Genomic DNA, 21,867 nt, shown 5'->3' with positions numbered 1-21,867 from the left:
ACAGAACCAATCTGCTCACTTGCAAATGCATTGTGAATGGTTGGGCCATAATATCACAGAATCAGATTTGACTGGAGTCACAAACACGGGTGGGCGCACGCACACACGCACGCAAAGTAGTACTGCCTGAATACCAGCACATGCACTCATCAAAAAGAGTAGATACCCCTTACTCACACTGGGTGTGATCTTTTGTGTAAGGTTTAATGTTTGTCTTGTCTAGACAAACATTAAAAACACCATTGACAATGGACAGTTTAATGTTTGTTTTGTCACTAACACAAACATTAAATGCCATTAACAATGAACACAGTTTAATGTTTGTTTTGTCTGTCACTGAGCAAATCGGCATATGATGTCATGTTATAGGATATACGATGATAAGGGTTGGTACAGCGTCCTCTCACTTCACACAGGTGTGATTCTACAGACTCCAATCCTATATAAATACACTTGCGAGAATGTACACTCCTTCTTGGTAGGATTTAGGAGAAAGTTTCATTATTGTATTAATTCGATGATAAGAGCACCCCTCACTTCACACAGGTGTGATTTCTTTATTTTTTTGTCAACAATCAAGAGCCTATACACGCAGATCCACGTTGTATTGCCAGAGGTCATTCTCATAGCCTTCGTGCGCATGCCTTAGCAGCGTCCTCCGTCTGCTCTCGCAGTATTTGACGTTGTCTTGCACTGTCTGCTTGATGCCCTGCAGGGAGCCCTGGGAGATTTTCCTCTCCAGGTAGCCGGACAGCACGCCGGTGGCCTTTTCCAAATCCGCCTGGTTGTTCTCGAACATGACGGCCTGGTTGTTCTTCTTGAGGTAGAAGGCAAAGGCGTAGGTGTACATGAGCGTGGAGCGGCACCGGGCCAGCACGTCCACGGCCGTCTTCAGGAATTGCACGTCAATCATGTGCAGCGTCAGCTCTTTCATCATGTCCTTGACGTTGGCGTAGAGATGTTCCTCGAGACGCAGGCCCTGCATGTGGTTCAGGTAGCGGTTGAAATAGAACATGAACCTGTGTCTCCGCGTGGCTGCATGTTGTTTTATTTAGATTATTGTAATACCATTATTATAAATTACATTATTATTATAATTATTTTAGTTAAAGATTACAACAAGATGGACACATTGCTTCTAAGTGCTTCCCTTTTAGAGTTGTATTATGTGGACCAACTATTATTAGTGGGTTAGTTAGGGTTGTTCTCATGCACAGCATTTGATTAGTCAGCTTTACTTTTAACTGAATTTAAGATATGTGGGTTAGTTTCCATCAAGATTGAGTTGCCCAACAAGTAGCACTGAAGGGCAAGTCGGTTCTACAGTGAAAGCTGTTTAAATTAGTATTTGCATTCATTTGATTCCCATTTTTATTTTACTTCCAGCTCAATTTAAGACTTTCTGCTAACAATGGTCTTCATGTGATGAAGTTTAGCTGAAACCTGTTGAACTATGCTATTCAATGCCAGACAATCAGTTCCCATTAGCACCTTTGATCACTGCATTGTTGGATGTGTTGTCTAACCAGTCATCATCATGTGACCTATTTGCATTTTAGCCACAACATGTTTCTCTTCTCATTGGCTCCTTGAGAGAGAGAGGGGGCTATAAGTATAGACCACCAATCTGCAAAGCATCACAACACCTGAAGACAGAGCACCCAGAGGCCATCTTACAGATTGTTACAATGAACAGCAGCAGACCTACAACCAGAGCACCATCAAGGCTAAAGCGTCAGCTTCATCAGCCTCTGGAGAGCAACCTCCAGCAAAGTGTTTGGTGACCAACCTTTAAAACACACCAGAGAATCCACACTGGATTAGTAATTGTGTAATGTGTATATCATAATGATCCATATGGTATTTTAAAGCAATTGTTTATTAATATTTATTGTTGTTTTAAACACATTACATGTATATGAGCATGCTGATTTTAGATTAAGAGGATGGCGATGAAACAAATGTTTCCAGATGTGATGATTAATTGCAAGTAAACTTAACATATTGTTTGAATGAATTCTTATTTTTAGTAGTAGAGAGTCTCTTTGGTAACTCAGAGGAGCTGATTTTAGAGATTTCAGAGAGATTGGATCCAATGAATCCAACAAAAGTCAGTCCGCTGGAATTCATTTAGACTGTTCTTTATCCAATTAAGGACGGGAACCCCTTTTGTAACTATACCTTACAGGACGGGAACACCTTTTGGGGTAGTTGTTGCTATGTACAGTATATAGCAAATTTTTTGTCATTTTTGAATAAATATTTTGAGGTTTTCAGAAAACCTGTGAGGATTTAAAAGGCATTTTTAGAATTGGCTTCAGTCGGGTCATTTTGCTATGTACATGTCCTTATCGTTTAGCCTACATCAAATAATTCAGTGCACCTTTTTGTGCACATTGATTTTTTTTTAAATATATATTGTCCTTATTTAGGCTATTAGGCTTTATAGGCTTCACGTTTAGCTTTTTTAAATTACAATCATACTACATGCTACATGTTACATTATACTAATCATAATGTTATTTTCAACACAGTTCTGAGTATATAAACGTCTCCTTTTGGACATTGTATTGAGATCACAGAATCTTTGGTCGCTTGGTCGGCCACTCTGCCCAAATATGTTCTTATTGTTTCCTTGGTACTGGGACTGTAATTGATGCATTGTATTATTTCTTGTTTATACTTACCCACAATAAAAAAACTATTAACCTGACATGTGTTATTTATTGCTATTATTGCTACGTTTATTTCAATTCAATGTAACTTAGTTATACTGTATGTGTCTTTACAGAGTAGCTTTGATGCCAGGGATCCAACACACAGCAACATTCATGATGCCCCTCACTTCATACAAGTGTGATCCCCCCCCCCCCATTTCTTGTTGGTTGTGGTTTCTTTTTTGATACCAACGCCTGGCTTTGTGTGTTCCGCTCGTACTATAGACGAATAACAGTTTAAGTCCACACTAATTATCCATAATGTATAAATGATGGATAACGAGGCCTTTCAGTGGAGGGGTCAGAATAACATTTGGACTTAAACTGTTATTCGTCTATAGTATTCAAATAGTCATCATACAAGCAATGAAAAATATGAATTAAGGTACAGGAATTGCAGACCAGTCTCCTCTAGCTATCTATAGATTCTTCTTATCGCTGTAATGGCAGCTCTGCCAACAGGGCGGGACTGTGACGCTCTATAGAGTCCGACATACGGATGCATGTCGGACTAATACCCTGTCTGAATTACATGCGGTCCCCATCTGTCACAGATCTGTGTGTTGCAGAGTTCAGGCTGGCAGCCAAATCCAGCCTGAATCAGATCTGTGTCACGTCCAGATTGGAATCAGTATTTATTTTTCTAAACACAAATGAGTCACATGGAACCCGATTCAGAATCAGGTTACTGCATTCAGACCGAGAATAGATTATTGTAATACCATTATTATAAATTACATTATTATTATAATTATTTTAGTTAAAGATTACAACAAGATGGACACATTGCTTCTAAGTGCTTCCCTTTTAGAGTTGTATTATGTGGACCAACTATTATTAGTGGGTTAGTTAGGGTTGTTCTCATGCACAGCATTTGATTAGTCAGCTTTACTTTTAACTGAATTTAAGATATGTGGGTTAGTTTCCATCAAGATTGAGTTGCCCAACAAGTAGCACTGAAGGGCAAGTCGGTTCTACAGTGAAAGCTGTTTAAATTAGTATTTGCATTCATTTGATTCCCATTTTTATTTTACTTCCAGCTCAATTTAAGACTTTCTGCTAACAATGGTCTTCATGTGATGAAGTTTAGCTGAAACCTGTTGAACTATGCTATTCAATGCCAGACAATCAGTTTCCATTAGCACCTTTGATCACTGCATTGTTGGATGTGTTGTCTAACCAGTCATCATCATGTGACCTATTTGCATTTTAGCCACAACATGTTTCTCTTCTCATTGGCTCCTTGAGAGAGAGAGGGGGCTATAAGTATAGACCACCAATCTGCAAAGCATCACAACACCTGAAGACAGAGCACCCAGAGGCCATCTTACAGATTGTTACAATGAACAGCAGCAGACCTACAACCAGAGCACCATCAAGGCTAAAGCGTTCAGCTTCATCAGCCTCTGGAGAGCAACCTCCAGCAAAGTGTTTGGTGACCAACCTTTAAAACACACCAGAGAATCCACACTGGATTAGTAATTGTGTAATGTGTATATCATAATGATCCATATGGTATTTTAAAGCAATTGTTTATTAATATTTATTGTTGTTTTAAACACATTACATGTATATGAGCATGCTGATTTTAGATTAAGAGAATGGCGATGAAACAAATGTTTCCAGATGTGATGATTAATTGCAAGTAAACTTAACATATTGTTTGAATGAATTCTTATTTTTAGTAGTAGAGAGTCTCTTTGGTAACTCAGAGGAGCTGATTTTAGAGATTTCAGAGAGATTGGATCCAATGAATCCAACAAAAGTCAGTCCGCTGGAATTCATTTAGACTGTTCTTTATCCAATTAAGGACGGGAACCCCTTTTGTAACTATACCTTACAGGACGGGAACACCTTTTGGGGTAGTTGTTGCTATGTACAGTATATAGCAAAATTTTTGTCATTTTTGAATAAATATTTTGAGGTTTTCAGAAAACCTGTGAGGATTTAAAAGGCATTTTTAGAATTGGCTTCAGTCGGGTCATTTTGCTATGTACATGTCCTTATCGTTTAGCCTACATCAAATAATTCAGTGCACCTTTTTGTGCACATTGATTTTTTTTTAAATATATATTGTCCTTATTTAGGCTATTAGGCTTTATAGGCTTCACGTTTAGCTTTTTTAAATTACAATCATACTACATGCTACATGTTACATTATACTAATCATAATGTTATTTTCAACACAGTTCTGAGTATATAAACGTCTCCTTTTGGACATTGTATTGAGATCACAGAATCTTTGGTCGCTTGGTCGGCCACTCTGCCCAAATATGTTCTTATTGTTTCCTTGGTACTGGGACTGTAATTGATGCATTGTATTATTTCTTGTTTATACTTACCCGCAATAAAAAAACTATTAACCTGACATGTGTTATTTATTGCTATTATTGCTACGTTTATTTCAATTCAATGTAACTTAGTTATACTGTATGTGTCTTTACAGAGTAGCTTTGATGCCAGGGATCCAACACACAGCAACATTCATGATGCCCCTCACTTCACACAAGTGTGATCCCCCCCCCCCATTTCTTGTTGGTTGTGGTTTATTTTTTGATACCAACGCCTGGCTTTGTGTGTTCCGCTCGTACTATAGACGAATAACAGTTTAAGTCCACACTAATTATCCATAATGTATAAATGATGGATAACGAGGCCTTTCAGTGGAGGGGTCAGAATAACATTTGGACTTAAACTGTTATTCGTCTATAGTATTCAAATAGTCATCATACAAGCAATGAAAAATATTAATTAAGGTACAGGAATTGCAGACCAGTCTCCTCTAGCTATCTATAGATTCTTCTTATCGCTGTAATGGCAGCTCTGCCAACAGGGCGGGACTGTGACGCTCTATAGAGTCCGACATACGGATGCATGTCGGACTAATACCCTGTCTGAATTACATGCGGTCCCCATCTGTCACAGATCTGTGTGTTGCAGAGTTCAGGCTGGCAGCCAAATCCAGCCTGAATCAGATCTGTGTCACGTCCAGATTGGAATCAGTATTTATTTTTCTAAACACAAATGAGTCACATGGAACCCGATTCAGAATCAGGTTACTGCATTCAGACCGAGACGGATCTCCTGAAATCAGCTTTGAATCCAATTTGAATCAAACACAGATCTGTGACAGAACCAATCTGCTCACTTGCAAATGCATTGTGAATGGTTGGGCCATAATATCACAGAATCAGATTTGACTGGAGTCACAAACACGGGTGGGCGCACGCACACACGCACGCAAAGTAGTACTGCCTGAATACCAGCACATGCACTCATCAAAAAGAGTAGATACCCCTTACTCACACTGGGTGTGATCTTTTGTGTAAGGTTTAATGTTTGTCTTGTCTAGACAAACATTAAAAACACCATTGACAATGGACAGAGTTTAATGTTTGTTTTGTCACTAACACAAACATTAAATGCCATTAACAATGAACACAGTTTAATGTTTGTTTTGTCACTGAGCAAATCGGCATATGATGTCATGTTATAGGATATACGATGATAAGTGTTGGTACAGCGTCCTCTCACTTCACACAGGTGTGATTCTACAGACTCCAATCCTATAGAAATACACTTGCGAGAATGTACACTCCTTCTTGGTAGGATTTAGGAGAAAGTTTCATTATTGTATTAATTCGATGATAAGAGCACCCCTCACTTCACACAGGTGTGATTTTTTTTTATTTTTTTTTGTCAACAATCAAGAGCCTATACACGCAGATCCACGTTGTATTGCCAGAGGTCATTCTCATAGCCTTCGTGCGCATGCCTTAGCAGCGTCCTCCGTCTGCTCTCGCAGTATTTGACGTTGTCTTGCACTGTCTGCTTGATGCCGTGCAGGGAGCCCTGGGAGATTTTCCTCTCCAGGTAGCCGGACAGCACGCCGGTGGCCTTTTCCAAATCCGCCTGGTTGTTCTCGAACATGACGGCCTGGTTGTTCTTCTTGAGGTAGAAGGCAAAGGCGTAGGTGTACATGAGCGTGGAGCGGCACCGGGCCAGCACGTCCACCGCCGTCTTCAGGAATTGCACGTCAAGCATGTGCAGCGTCAGCTCTTTCATCATGTCCTTGACGTTGGCGTAGAGATGTTCCTCGAGACGCAGGCCCTGCATGTGGTTCAGGTAGCGGTTGAAATAGAACATGAACCTGTGTCTCCGCGTGGCTGCAATGGAGTGCTTTTTGGCTGCCTCATCTTCGTAACTATTGCAGTGGTAGTGTGCATCTGCACGTTTCAGGCAGATCCAACAGAACTGAATGCCGCAGCTCCGGTTCCCACAGTGCACCCAATTGCAGCCACCATTCTTCTCGATTGGGTAGTGGCATTTTGGACAGTCCTTGGTGTTTGCTTCAATCCAGTTCACGCATTCACTTTCTTTGTTGTATAGTTTGAACCATGCCTTCAGCCGCTTGCACCCGATAGGATCGTGGCACTTTTCTCCACAGCTGAAGCAGAACTCATGGCCACACTTGCACCGCACAGGCCTGGCATCTGGATGTTGGACTTTGATGACGTGATGGCAGCCAGGCGCAGGACACCACTTTAGCAGTCGGTTGCACTCTACAAAACTATTTGTGATTATATGCTGGTACTTCAACTTCACCTTTGAATCCGTTATGAGACGGATGACCGTGTCGTCATCAACCAATATGTCACATTTATGAGAAGGACAAGAAATGGTCTGTCCCTTTCCTTCTTTCATGATTTTGTCGGTCAAGTAATATGCCCAGCACTCCATACAGAAGTTGTGTCCACACTGCAGGCCTGTGAAGGAAGTGTTGGGGTAATCGAGATAGCAGATCTCACATGGGGCATCCTGTGCAGTCGATGCCATGATCGGAGGACGGGTCTGCGAGTTCTTGCCGGGGTTGACCACGTGACACTCGGAGAACAGCTTGTCCAGGTTTCCATCAAAGTACCTCTCCATCAGCTTCTCTTTATCCCAGTTGAAGTGACTGAGAAAAATGCGCGTGATCGTCACAGGGTTCTGGATGACCTCGTTGACCTCCCGGACACACTCCACCATGTTCTGGACGAGCTTCTCGGTGGTCAACACTTCGTGGCGGTAGTCCTCCGCCTCTTGTCCCGGTCTGTGTCCACCTCCGCGGGAGTCGTCGCTCACATGATCGTCGTCGTCCTGCTCCGCCCAAACATCTTCCAATATCGTTTGGATCGCATCCTTGCAGTCTTCGTCGCTCTCATCCTCCCTCTCGTCCTCGAGGGCTGCCATCAGCTGGCGGTTATTTTGCTCCTCTAGTTGCATTTCCCCTAACATCTCCAGTCTCCAGATTGTCTCCGTTCGTACTCAAGACCCCCACGTACTAATACTATAAACCTTCGGGTTTTGGGTGAAGAGACCGTTCGTTAGGATTTGGTGATTTGCCGGACGTGTGCCATGTTTACTTATACTCTCCCTAGCTCAGGCGCCACAGCTACGCACAAATATGACATTTGTGTCCCCACAGTCTCATATTTGGGGAAATTTACGTCATATGTAGACGAACAAATCGGCTAACCAATCACATTAATTCAGTTATTCATGAGATGATGTATGATGATGCATAGTGATAAGAGCGCTCCTCACTTCACACGGGTGTGATTTTTAACTAATTTACTGCCACGGACAAATTTTAAGGCTGCCAAAGACGACGGTAACACTTTATATTAAGGTCGTCTTTATAATGCATCATTGCGCATTAACAATGCATTATAATGTGTTTTAAGACATTATAACACTCGTTATAAATGTTTATAATCATGTATAACAACTTATAACCACTTTTATAACATAGTATAAGTGCTGGTCATAATGCGTTATTTTGCTCAGTGGAACAGCACATTATAACTATCACAACTTAGGTGATTATACAGGCACATAGAGAAGTGTCATAATGCATTATAACAATGTGTTTATTAAATGGAATAATGTCTTATAAACATAAATAATATGCTATAGCATTATACAAAGTTCTGTCACTTTCCTAAAGGTCACAAAGTCATGCTATATGGTATTATAAAATGATACAACTGTTAATAACCATTAAATAATGTTGCCACTTTACTTAAAGGTCTCAAAGTACTGCTATAGCATATTATTGATGCTTTTAGGTTTATTTATTTAGCATGTAGTACAAAAAATAGACAATAACATATCAAAGAACAAAAATTCATATTCAATTTAAATTCAAACTGGTGTTTTTCACCTCCATTTTTAGCACAACTATTACTATAACTTTAGCACTTAATTAATGAACAAACCAAACATTCTCTGCTTGTGTTTTTAATAATAATATAGTAATAACATATATTAAAACTAGATGTATAGAAGCAATGTTGTTTTATTTAGATTATTGTAATACCATTATTATAAATTACATTATTATTATAATTATTTTAGTTAAAGATTACAACAAGATGGACACATTGCTTCTAAGTGCTTCCCTTTTAGAGTTGTATTATGTGGACCAACTATTATTAGTGGGTTAGTTAGGGTTGTTCTCATGCACAGCATTTGATTAGTCAGCTTTACTTTTAACTGAATTTAAGATATGTGGGTTAGTTTCCATCAAGATTGAGTTGCCCAACAAGTAGCACTGAAGGGCAAGTCGGTTCTACAGTGAAAGCTGTTTAAATTAGTATTTGCATTCATTTGATTCCCATTTTTATTTTACTTCCAGCTCAATTTAAGACTTTCTGCTAACAATGGTCTTCATGTGATGAAGTTGACCTGAAACCAGTTGAACTATGCTATTCAATGCCAGACAATCAGTTCCCATTAGCACCTTTGATCACTGCATTGTTGGATGTGTTGTCTAACCAGTCATCATCATGTGACCTATTTGCATTTTAGCCACAACATGTTTCTCTTCTCATTGGCTCCTTGAGAGATAGAGGGGGCTATAAGTATAGACCACCAATCTGCAAAGCATCACAACACCTGAAGACAGAGCACCCAGAGGCCATCTTACAGATTGTTACAATGAACAGCAGCAGACCTACAACCAGAGCACCATCAAGGCTAAAGCGTCAGCTTCATCAGCCTCTGGAGAGCAACCTCCAGCAAAGTGTTTGGTGACCAACCTTTAAAACACACCAGAGAATCCACACTGGATTAGTAATTGTGTAATGTGTATATCATGATGATCCATATGGTATTTTAAAGCAATTGTTTATTAATATTTATTGTTGTTTTAAACACATTACATGTATATGAGCATGCTGATTTTAGATTAAGAGGATGGCGATGAAACAAATGTTTCCAGATGTGATGATTAATTGCAAGTAAACTTAACATATTGTTTGAATGAATTCTTATTTTTAGTAGTAGAGAGTCTCTTTGGTAACTCAGAGGAGCTGATTTTAGAGATTTCAGAGAGATTGGATCCAATGAATCCAACAAAAGTCAGTCCGCTGGAATTCATTTAGACTGTTCTTTATCCAATTAAGGACGGGAACCCCTTTTGTAACTATACCTTACAGGACGGGAACACCTTTTGGGGTAGTTGTTGCTATGTACAGTATATAGCAAATTTTTTGTCATTTTTGAGGTTTTCAGAAAACCTGTGAGGATTTAAAAGGCATTTTTAGAATTGGCTTCAGTCGGGTCATTTTGCTATGTACATGTCCTTATCGTTTAGCCTACATCAAATAATTCAGTGCACCTTTTTGTGCACATTGATTTTTTTTTAAATATATATTGTCCTTATTTAGGCTATTAGGCTTTATAGGCTTCACGTTTAGCTTTTTTAAATTACAATCATACTACATGCTACATGTTACATTATACTAATCATAATGTTATTTTCAACACAGTTCTGAGTATATAAACGTCTCCTTTTGGACATTGTATTGAGATCACAGAATCTTTGGTCGCTTGGTCGGCCACTCTGCCCAAATATGTTCTTATTGTTTCCTTGGTACTGGGACTGTAATTGATGCATTGTATTATTTCTTGTTTATACTTACCCACAATAAAAAAACTATTAACCTGACATGTGTTATTTATTGCTATTATTGCTACGTTTATTTCAATTCAATGTAACTTAGTTATACTGTATGTGTCTTTACAGAGTAGCTTTGATGCCAGGGATCCAACACACAGCAACATTCATGATGCCCCTCACTTCATACAAGTGTGATCCCCCCCCCCCCATTTCTTGTTGGTTGTGGTTTCTTTTTTGATACCAACGCCTGGCTTTGTGTGTTCCGCTCGTACTATAGACGAATAACAGTTTAAGTCCACACTAATTATCCATAATGTATAAATGATGGATAACGAGGCCTTTCAGTGGAGGGGTCAGAATAACATTTGGACTTAAACTGTTATTCGTCTATAGTATTCAAATAGTCATCATACAAGCAATGAAAAATATGAATTAAGGTACAGGAATTGCAGACCAGTCTCCTCTAGCTATCTATAGATTCTTCTTATCGCTGTAATGGCAGCTCTGCCAACAGGGCGGGACTGTGACGCTCTATAGAGTCCGACATACGGATGCATGTCGGACTAATACCCTGTCTGAATTACATGCGGTCCCCATCTGTCACAGATCTGTGTGTTGCAGAGTTCAGGCTGGCAGCCAAATCCAGCCTGAATCAGATCTGTGTCACGTCCAGATTGGAATCAGTATTTATTTTTCTAAACACAAATGAGTCACATGGAACCCGATTCAGAATCAGGTTACTGCATTCAGACCGAGACGGATCTCCTGAAATCAGCTTTGAATCCAATTTGAATCAAACACAGATCTGTGACAGAACCAATCTGCTCACTTGCAAATGCATTGTGAATGGTTGGGCCATAATATCACAGAATCAGATTTGACTGGAGTCACAAACACGGGTGGGCGCACGCACACACGCACGCAAAGTAGTACTGCCTGAATACCAGCACATGCACTCATCAAAAAGAGTAGATACCCCTTACTCACACTGGGTGTGATCTTTTGTGTAAGGTTTAATGTTTGTCTTGTCTAGACAAACATTAAAAACACCATTGACAATGGACAGTTTAATGTTTGTTTTGTCACTAACACAAACATTAAATGCCATTAACAATGAACACAGTTTAATGTTTGTTTTGTCTGTCACTGAGCAAATCGGCATATGATGTCATGTTATAGGATATACGATGATAAGGGTTGGTACAGCGTCCTCTCACTTCACACAGGTGTGATTCTACAGACTCCAATCCTATATAAATACACTTGCGAGAATGTACACTCCTTCTTGGTAGGATTTAGGAGAAAGTTTCATTATTGTATTAATTCGATGATAAGAGCACCCCTCACTTCACACAGGTGTGATTTCTTTATTTTTTTGTCAACAATCAAGAGCCTATACACGCAGATCCACGTTGTATTGCCAGAGGTCATTCTCATAGCCTTCGTGCGCATGCCTTAGCAGCGTCCTCCGTCTGCTCTCGCAGTATTTGACGTTGTCTTGCACTGTCTGCTTGATGCCCTGCAGGGAGCCCTGGGAGATTTTCCTCTCCAGGTAGCCGGACAGCACGCCGGTGGCCTTTTCCAAATCCGCCTGGTTGTTCTCGAACATGACGGCCTGGTTGTTCTTCTTGAGGTAGAAGGCAAAGGCGTAGGTGTACATGAGCGTGGAGCGGCACCGGGCCAGCACGTCCACGGCCGTCTTCAGGAATTGCACGTCAATCATGTGCAGCGTCAGCTCTTTCATCATGTCCTTGACGTTGGCGTAGAGATGTTCCTCGAGACGCAGGCCCTGCATGTGGTTCAGGTAGCGGTTGAAATAGAACATGAACCTGTGTCTCCGCGTGGCTGCATGTTGTTTTATTTAGATTATTGTAATACCATTATTATAAATTACATTATTATTATTATTATTTTAGTTAAAGATTACAACAAGATGGACACATTGCTTCTAAGTGCTTCCCTTTTAGAGTTGTATTATGTGGACCAACTATTATTAGTGGGTTAGTTAGGGTTGTTCTCATGCACAGCATTTGATTAGTCAGCTTTACTTTTAACTGAATTTAAGATATGTGGGTTAGTTTCCATCAAGATTGAGTTGCCCAACAAGTAGCACTGAAGGGCAAGTCGGTTCTACAGTGAAAGCTGTTTAAATTAGTATTTGCATTCATTTGATTCCCATTTTTATTTTACTTCCAGCTCAATTTAAGACTTTCTGCTAACAATGGTCTTCATGTGATGAAGTTTAGCTGAAACCTGTTGAACTATGCTATTCAATGCCAGACAATCAGTTTCCATTAGCACCTTTGATCACTGCATTGTTGGATGTGTTGTCTAACCAGTCATCATCATGTGACCTATTTGCATTTTAGCCACAACATGTTTCTCTTCTCATTGGCTCCTTGAGAGAGAGAGGGGGCTATAAGTATAGACCACCAATCTGCAAAGCATCACAACACCTGAAGACAGAGCACCCAGAGGCCATCTTACAGATTGTTACAATGAACAGCAGCAGACCTACAACCAGAGCACCATCAAGGCTAAAGCGTTCAGCTTCATCAGCCTCTGGAGAGCAACCTCCAGCAAAGTGTTTGGTGACCAACCTTTAAAACACACCAGAGAATCCACACTGGATTAGTAATTGTGTAATGTGTATATCATAATGATCCATATGGTATTTTAAAGCAATTGTTTATTAATATTTATTGTTGTTTTAAACACATTACATGTATATGAGCATGCTGATTTTAGATTAAGAGAATGGCGATGAAACAAATGTTTCCAGATGTGATGATTAATTGCAAGTAAACTTAACATATTGTTTGAATGAATTCTTATTTTTAGTAGTAGAGAGTCTCTTTGGTAACTCAGAGGAGCTGATTTTAGAGATTTCAGAGAGATTGGATCCAATGAATCCAACAAAAGTCAGTCCGCTGGAATTCATTTAGACTGTTCTTTATCCAATTAAGGACGGGAACCCCTTTTGTAACTATACCTTACAGGACGGGAACACCTTTTGGGGTAGTTGTTGCTATGTACAGTATATAGCAAATTTTTTGTCATTTTTGAATAAATATTTTGAGGTTTTCAGAAAACCTGTGAGGATTTAAAAGGCATTTTTAGAATTGGCTTCAGTCGGGTCATTTTGCTATGTACATGTCCTTATCGTTTAGCCTACATCAAATAATTCAGTGCACCTTTTTGTGCACATTGATTTTTTTTTAAATATATATTGTCCTTATTTAGGCTATTAGGCTTTATAGGCTTCACGTTTAGCTTTTTTAAATTACAATCATACTACATGCTACATGTTACATTATACTAATCATAATGTTATTTTCAACACAGTTCTGAGTATATAAACGTCTCCTTTTGGACATTGTATTGAGATCACAGAATCTTTGGTCGCTTGGTCGGCCACTCTGCCCAAATATGTTCTTATTGTTTCCTTGGTACTGGGACTGTAATTGATGCATTGTATTATTTCTTGTTTATACTTACCCGCAATAAAAAAACTATTAACCTGACATGTGTTATTTATTGCTATTATTGCTACGTTTATTTCAATTCAATGTAACTTAGTTATACTGTATGTGTCTTTACAGAGTAGCTTTGATGCCAGGGATCCAACACACAGCAACATTCATGATGCCCCTCACTTCACACAAGTGTGATCCCCCCCCCCCATTTCTTGTTGGTTGTGGTTTATTTTTTGATACCAACGCCTGGCTTTGTGTGTTCCGCTCGTACTATAGACGAATAACAGTTTAAGTCCACACTAATTATCCATAATGTATAAATGATGGATAACGAGGCCTTTCAGTGGAGGGGTCAGAATAACATTTGGACTTAAACTGTTATTCGTCTATAGTATTCAAATAGTCATCATACAAGCAATGAAAAATATTAATTAAGGTACAGGAATTGCAGACCAGTCTCCTCTAGCTATCTATAGATTCTTCTTATCGCTGTAATGGCAGCTCTGCCAACAGGGCGGGACTGTGACGCTCTATAGAGTCCGACATACGGATGCATGTCGGACTAATACCCTGTCTGAATTACATGCGGTCCCCATCTGTCACAGATCTGTGTGTTGCAGAGTTCAGGCTGGCAGCCAAATCCAGCCTGAATCAGATCTGTGTCACGTCCAGATTGGAATCAGTATTTATTTTTCTAAACACAAATGAGTCACATGGAACCCGATTCAGAATCAGGTTACTGCATTCAGACCGAGACGGATCTCCTGAAATCAGCTTTGAATCCAATTTGAATCAAACACAGATCTGTGACAGAACCAATCTGCTCACTTGCAAATGCATTGTGAATGGTTGGGCCATAATATCACAGAATCAGATTTGACTGGATGTGACTGCAGTCACAAACACGGGTGGGCGCACGCACACACGCACGCAAAGTAGTACTGCCTGAATACCAGCACAATCATGCACTCATCAAAAAGAGTAGATACCCCTTACTCACACTGGGTGTGATCTTTTGTGCAAAAACACCATTGACAATGGACAGAGTTTAATGTTTGTTTTGTCACTAACACAAACATTAAATGCCATTAACAATGAACACAGTTTAATGTTTGTTTTGTCTGTCACTGAGCAAATCGGCATATGATGTCATGTTATAGGATATACGATGATAAGTGTTGGTACAGCGTCCTCTCACTTCACACAGGTGTGATTCTACAGACTCCAATCCTATAGAAATACACTTGCGAGAATGTACACTCCTTCTTGGTAGGATTTAGGAGAAAGTTTCATTATTGTATTAATTCGATGATAAGAGCACCCCTCACTTCACACAGGTGTGATTTTTTTGTCAACAATCAAGAGCCTATACACGCAGATCCACGTTGTATTGCCAGAGGTCATTCTCATAGCCTTCGTGCGCATGCCTTAGCAGCGTCCTCCGTCTGCTCTCGCAGTATTTGACGTTGTCTTGCACTGTCTGCTTGATGCCGTGCAGGGAGCCCTGGGAGATTTTCCTCTCCAGGTAGCCGGACAGCACGCCGGTGGCCTTTTCCAAATCCGCCTGGTTGTTCTCGAACATGACGGCCTGGTTGTTCTTCTTGAGGTAGAATGCAAAGGCGTAGGTGTACATGAGCGTGGAGCGGCACCGGGCCAGCACGTCCACCGCCGTCTTCAGGAATTGCACGTCAAGCATGTGCAGCGTCAGCTCTTTCATCATGTCCTTGACGTTGGCGTAGAGATGTTCCTCGAGACGCAGGCCCTGCATGTGGTTCAGGTAGCGGTTGAAATAGAACATGAACCTGTGTCTCCGCGTGGCTGCAATGGAGTGCTTTTTGGCTGCCTCATCTTCGTAACTATTGCAGTGGTAGTGTGCATCTGCACGTTTCAGGCAGATCCAACAGAACTGAATGCCGCAGCTCCGGTTCCCACAGTGCACCCAATTGCAGCCACCATTCTTCTCGATTGGGTAGTGGCATTTTGGACAGTCCTTGGTGTTTGCTTCAATCCAGTTCACGCATTCACTTTCTTTGTTGTATAGTTTGAACCATGCCTTCAGCCGCTTGCACCCGATAGGATCGTGGCACTTTTCTCCACAGCTGAAGCAGAACTCATGGCCACACTTGCACCGCACAGGCCTGGCATCTGGATGTTGGACTTTGATGACGTGATGGCAGCCAGGCGCAGGACACCACTTTAGCAGTCGGTTGCACTCTACAAAACTATTTGTGATTATATGCTGGTACTTCAACTTCACCTTTGAATCCGTTATGAGACGGATGACCGTGTCGTCATCAACCAATATGTCACATTTATGAGAAGGACAAGAAATGGTCTGTCCCTTTCCTTCTTTCATGATTTTGTCGGTCAAGTAATATGCCCAGCACTCCATACAGAAGTTGTGTCCACACTGCAGGCCTGTGAAGGAAGTGTTGGGGTAATCGAGATAGCAGATCTCACATGGGGCATCCTGTGCAGTCGATGCCATGATCGGAGGACGGGTCTGCGAGTTCTTGCCGGGGTTGACCACGTGACACTCGGAGAACAGCTTGTCCAGGTTTCCATCAAAGTACCTCTCCATCAGCTTCTCTTTATCCCAGTTGAAGTGACTGAGAAAAATGCGCGTGATCGTCACAGGGTTCTGGATGACCTCGTTGACCTCCCGGACACACTCCACCATGTTCTGGACGAGCTTCTCGGTGGTCAACACTTCGTGGCGGTAGTCCTCCGCCTCATGTCCCGGTCTGTGTCCACCTCCGCGGGAGTCGTCGCTCACATGATCGTCGTCGTCCTGCTCCGCCCAAACATCTTCCAATATCGTTTGGATCGCATCCTCGCAGTCTTCGTCGCTCTCATCCTCCCTCTCGTCCTCGAGGGCTGCCATCAGCTGGCGGTTATTTTTCTCCTCTAGTTGCATTTCCCCTAACATCTCCAGTCTCCAGATTGTCTCCGTTCGTACTCAAGACCCCCACGTACTAATACTATAAACCTTCGGGTTTTGGGTGAAGAGACCGTTCGTTAGGATTTGGTGATTTGCCGGACGTGTGCCATGTTTACTTATACTCTCCCTAGCTCAGGCGCCACAGCTACGCTAAACTTTTGATGACATCAAACAGAGCTCAAATATGTAAATCGGTTATAACCAATCACATTAATTCAGTTCAATGAAAAGATAAATTAGGTCATATGTGCCTCAAATATGACGTTTGTGTCCCCACAGTCTCATATTTGGGGAAATTTACGTCATATGTAGACGAACAAATCGGCTAACCAATCACATTAATTCAGTTATTCATGAGATGATGTATGATGATGCATAGTGATAAGAGCGCTCCTCACTTCACACGGGTGTGATTTTTAACTAATTTACTGCCACGGACAAATTTTAAGGCTGCCAAAGACGACGGTAACACTTTATATTAAGGTCGTCTTTATAATGCATCATTGCGCATTTACAATGCATTATAATGTGTTTTAAGACATTATAACACTCGTTATAAATGTTTATAATCATGTATAACAACTTATAACCACTTTTATAACATAGTATACTAAGTGCTGGTCATAATGCGTTATTTTGCTCAGTGGAACAGCACATTATAACTATCACAACTTAGGTGATTATACAGGCACATAGAGAAGTGTCATAATGCATTATAACAATGTGTTTATTAAATGGAATAATGTCTTATAAACATAAATAATATGCTATAGCATTATACAAAGTTCTGTCACTTTCCTAAAGGTCACAAAGTCATGCTATATGGTATTATAAAATGATACAACTGTTAATAACCATTAAATAATGTTGCCACTTTACTTAAAGGTCTCAAAGTACTGCTATAGCATATTATTGATGCTTTTAGGTTTATTTATTTAGCATGTAGTACAAAAAATAGACAATAACATATCAAAGAACAAAAATACAATGCAAGGAAGGGAAGAAGCCAGAAGGCTTATTTGGAATCCTTTCCTGTAGGAAGAGGTCATTGGTTTAAAAGATAAAAAGTTCATAAAGAACAGTACATAAGTCTACAAGTTGGCAAAGGGGGGCAGCTGTGCAGTAAAGAAATAAAAACACAGACTGCACAAAAAACAGAAATAAACAATACAACAACAAACACACAAAAGAAAATATAACGCATCAAGGTAAAACGTGTGGTTACGTGGTAACCTATGTTCTCTGAGTGAAGAGACTATCTCTCCACCCAACATATTTCATATGTATGGGGAATGTCCCCACCTCACTTGTGACGTGGATACCTCTTTAAGACACACCAGTGCACTGGCACGCACGGGTATATAAGGCCCAGGTGGTGCGTGATTACACTGGTTTACTTGATCGACACCGCTTCTGAGCGACATCGAGGTGGAGAGATAGTCTCTTCACTCAGAGAACATAGGTTACCACGTAACCACACGTTCTCTATCGTATCAGAGACTATCTCTCCACCCAACATATTTCATATGTATGGGGAACTCTGTAAGACACCTCGTGAGGAAGCGAAGCAGTCCCAGAACCCCAAAGACAACACCAGTGGGCTTCGACCCAGCACATACTGAATTTGGAATGATTCATCATGTATGTTCAATGTAATGTATTTACAACCCCTGGAACGGCCGGACAGCCAGACGCCATCCGCCGCCAAATGCTCAGGCGCTAGGCGCCACCCAGAGCCCGGCCCTGCAAGACGCTAAGGCCAGAGACCACAGGGGTGAAGGGCCGCCCAAGCCAGCCCACTAGACGCAAGGCTGGCTTGACTGGTGAAGGTGACAATGACACCCACCGCTGAGTAGCATGCGAGACCAACTCCCCGAAGGGAGCGAATGCTGCATGTTCAGCCGGTATAACCGGGTGAATGTACATTAGACGGAGTAGACTATGTCGCCGCTGTGCAGGTCTGTCAGAGACGCACCTTTCCACAGCGTCCCCAGGTGGAGTGTGCCTGCCCTCCAGGCGGCACTGGTACTCCTACCTGTTTGTGTGCTGGATAACCTCTGTGATCCATGCACTCTCACTTGAAGCACTCAAAGAGCTGGTTCGTTACTCTGTGGGCCTTGTGTGGCCCTGGCATACGAATCTAATGCTCCAATAGGGCAGAGTGAGGACCGACTCCGTCTCTGTATGTCTACTGTCTGTATGACGATGGTAGGACAGAGCTCAATCACCTGATTGAGACGTGCCCTTTTGAAAACATTGGGGAGAAAGGCCGGTTTGGGGCAAGACTATACCATCATCCGGCATAGGCCTGCAGAGCTCATTATGGATTGACAGAGCTCGCAACTCCCCCATTTCTCCTTGCAGATGTGACACCGACAAGACTGCTGTCTTGAGCATGTCACGCTCACTGACTAAAGGTCGTAGAGCCTCCGGAGCTAACCCCAGATGGGCCTGATTGGGTCCCTAACCTGAGCTCCTCTGGGCCTCAGGGCACCCTTCAGGAAATGCTCTTCCTTTCTTTGTAACGAGGTTACTGCAGTCTGCAGGGCCTGCGCTCCCGCTCAAGTCAGCCTGCCGAACACTCGGTCAGCTGACTGTTGAAGCCCTGTTCTCTGAACCGGAATGATCCTTATGTCACATCACGGTTTTACAAGTAAAAAGTGGATGGCCTTCGTTTTTGTGCATAGTTCCCATCGCGTTTATGCTGCGGAGCTAAGCACACACCCAGTGAGAAGGGTGCTGGATGCCACACTGATACCACATAATGGTAGAACCTGATAAATGCTGACAGCATCGATCAAGAGGCTGTCCCACAAAACTCAGATTGGAGGGCATCTCGCCGTAAACCCATGCGGCAGCGAGGCCTTGTGTGGAATGTGCACATGTTCCCGTTGGGGCTGGCCTGCCTGCCCACCTATATGCCTGCTGGATTGTTTCACAAGCCAATGAGTGAAGTCCAGTCTTGGAGACTATCTGCCTAAGACAGTTAGGCCCATTTACCCTGCTCCACCACCCTGCTTATAGGAGGGTGGGAAGGGTGAAAATCAATAGACTGACTGGCTCACACTCTGATCAGGCCGTAGGCAAAATGCAGGGATTGATGGCGACAACACCTAAGCATTGCCATGTAGGAAGCGGCAGCACCCCTCACTGACAGAGACATTCTTGTGGCTGACACTGCAGTGCTAACAGCAAGAATGCTGTCCTGTGAGAAGCCATTGCAGCCCAAGTCTCCACGGGCTTAATTGGCTCATGCCGTAAGGCAGACAATACCACTCCCCGAGGAGGGACTGCTGGCCTATTGTGTGAGGGATGAACGGTATGAGGACCAACTGGGTGACTATTGTGTCGCCCTTGTGTGGGACAGCGGCCCGCCATGTTGCCAGATCCCTGGCCTAGCCACACGATTACCTCTGGATGAGGAGGGAGCTCAACCGGTCTCCAACACACAGAATTACACCCAGGTGTTTAAACGGCCATGCCGTAATACAACCTTATGGTGGTTCTGCTCACCCCTGACAGTCTCGTCACATTCTGCTGTGTGAACAGCAGTGTGAATTCGCTGGAACAACGTGGAACGTGTAAACTGACGCTGTCAACGATACGCCCACGTAGTGCATGACTGTGAATGACAGATAATGCACTGGCTGCATGTTCAGAAGAGCCGGAGGCACAAAGTGCACCATGATTGCCCTCAGCCCTAAGGGGCGGAGGCACAACCTGAGGGTGGCCCGACTCACTAGAGCAAGGGACAGAGTCCCTGCTTTGCCCTCTAACACATGCCGAGGAGCGCTGAGGACTGTGAGAGTTGACGCCTGCAAGGCCTCTTGTTGAGGTGCCGGCCTAGGTGCCCAAAGTGCTGCAGGTGCCTGGCCACGTTGTTGTGGCACTGCACCTCTGAGCGAGCACACACCATTCAGTTATCCAATTTAGGATGCAAAGGCCCTCCCGCCAAGGACTATGTCCAATCGGGGGGCTAGACATATGCCGAATGGGAGGACACGGGACTCGAAGGTTCTGTCATCTAAGACAAGCCGGTCAGTGCGTCAGACCCGGGATCTGAGAATAAGCATCCCCGGTCGAGCATGGCAAGCCAGTCGCCTTGGAGGATGGCCTGTAAGACCCTCAGCCCTTCCTTGCCGGGAGTGCTGTAAGCAGCACCCCACCCTCCCGAAGACATAGTGGAACCCACCCAGGGGTCCACCTGAATTGTCTTCCAGGACAACCGCTGTCCCGAGAGACAGCGGGTGGGGTCTGGGGCCTTAACTGTCAGGACTGAGGTATGGGCTTAGCCCGCCGAGCACATTTTAGCCATACCCTGCCGGTTGGCCTGTAACCGGACCCGTAGGTCCCTGGAACTGCCAAACCTGACTGGGGTTGCACAGCCTGAGGGGTGACCGAGGCAGGCTACTCATGGCCTTGCCGGAGCATTCCTGCACCTCCTGTGCACCTCCACAGCCTCCTTAGGATGCTGTAGCAAAGCACTGGCCTTTTGGCCAAACATGGCCGGTGGCTCAATAGGCAGCGTGGGGGAGCTTGTCCTCCTATCGCAGCTTGGCCTGGGGCTGCCACAGACGGCACCTCACCAAAGGGCATCAATAGAATGCCTGCTGCCACTGCCTGGGGAGCCTGAAAGCCAGTCGCTGCAGCTCCTCAATAAGGTCCGGGCCCTAATGGTCACATAAGTGCCACATATAAGCCGGTGCTGAAGCAGTGACAGAATAACCCTGTGTTGACTAGCTGTGCCTAGATAGCCATAGTGCATTCTCGGGATGAGAAGGAGCTTAC

General features: G+C 42.8%; 2 protein-coding genes across 2 annotated transcripts; both read right to left on the bottom strand.

Moving 5' to 3' along the window:
- Positions 1-583: 583 nt before the first annotated feature.
- LOC310856772 (E3 ubiquitin-protein ligase arih1l-like) lies at positions 584-7,982 on the bottom strand (the record flags this gene model as incomplete). Its single annotated transcript, XM_083762247.1, has 4 exons — positions 584-1,019; positions 1,709-1,789; positions 4,018-4,161; positions 6,460-7,982. 4 exons carry the CDS (start codon positions 7,980-7,982, stop codon positions 584-586), a joined length of 2,184 nt encoding a protein of 727 aa, XP_083618373.1.
- Positions 7,983-12,055: 4,073 nt separating this feature from the next.
- On the bottom strand, positions 12,056-17,055 carry LOC310856771 (E3 ubiquitin-protein ligase arih1l-like; the record flags this gene model as incomplete). Its single annotated transcript, XM_083762246.1, has 3 exons — positions 12,056-12,507; positions 13,150-13,262; positions 15,533-17,055. 3 exons carry the CDS (start codon positions 17,053-17,055, stop codon positions 12,056-12,058), a joined length of 2,088 nt encoding a protein of 695 aa, XP_083618372.1.
- Positions 17,056-21,867: the final 4,812 nt, after the last annotated feature.

The sequence above is a fragment of the Protomyctophum parallelum genome (genome assembly GCF_964188405.1).
Source record: "Protomyctophum parallelum genome assembly, chromosome: 3".
Taxonomy (NCBI): Eukaryota; Metazoa; Chordata; class Actinopteri; order Myctophiformes; family Myctophidae; genus Protomyctophum; species Protomyctophum parallelum.
Note: the sequence above shows the minus strand (reverse complement) of the source record. Positions and strands in the feature narration are given on the sequence as shown.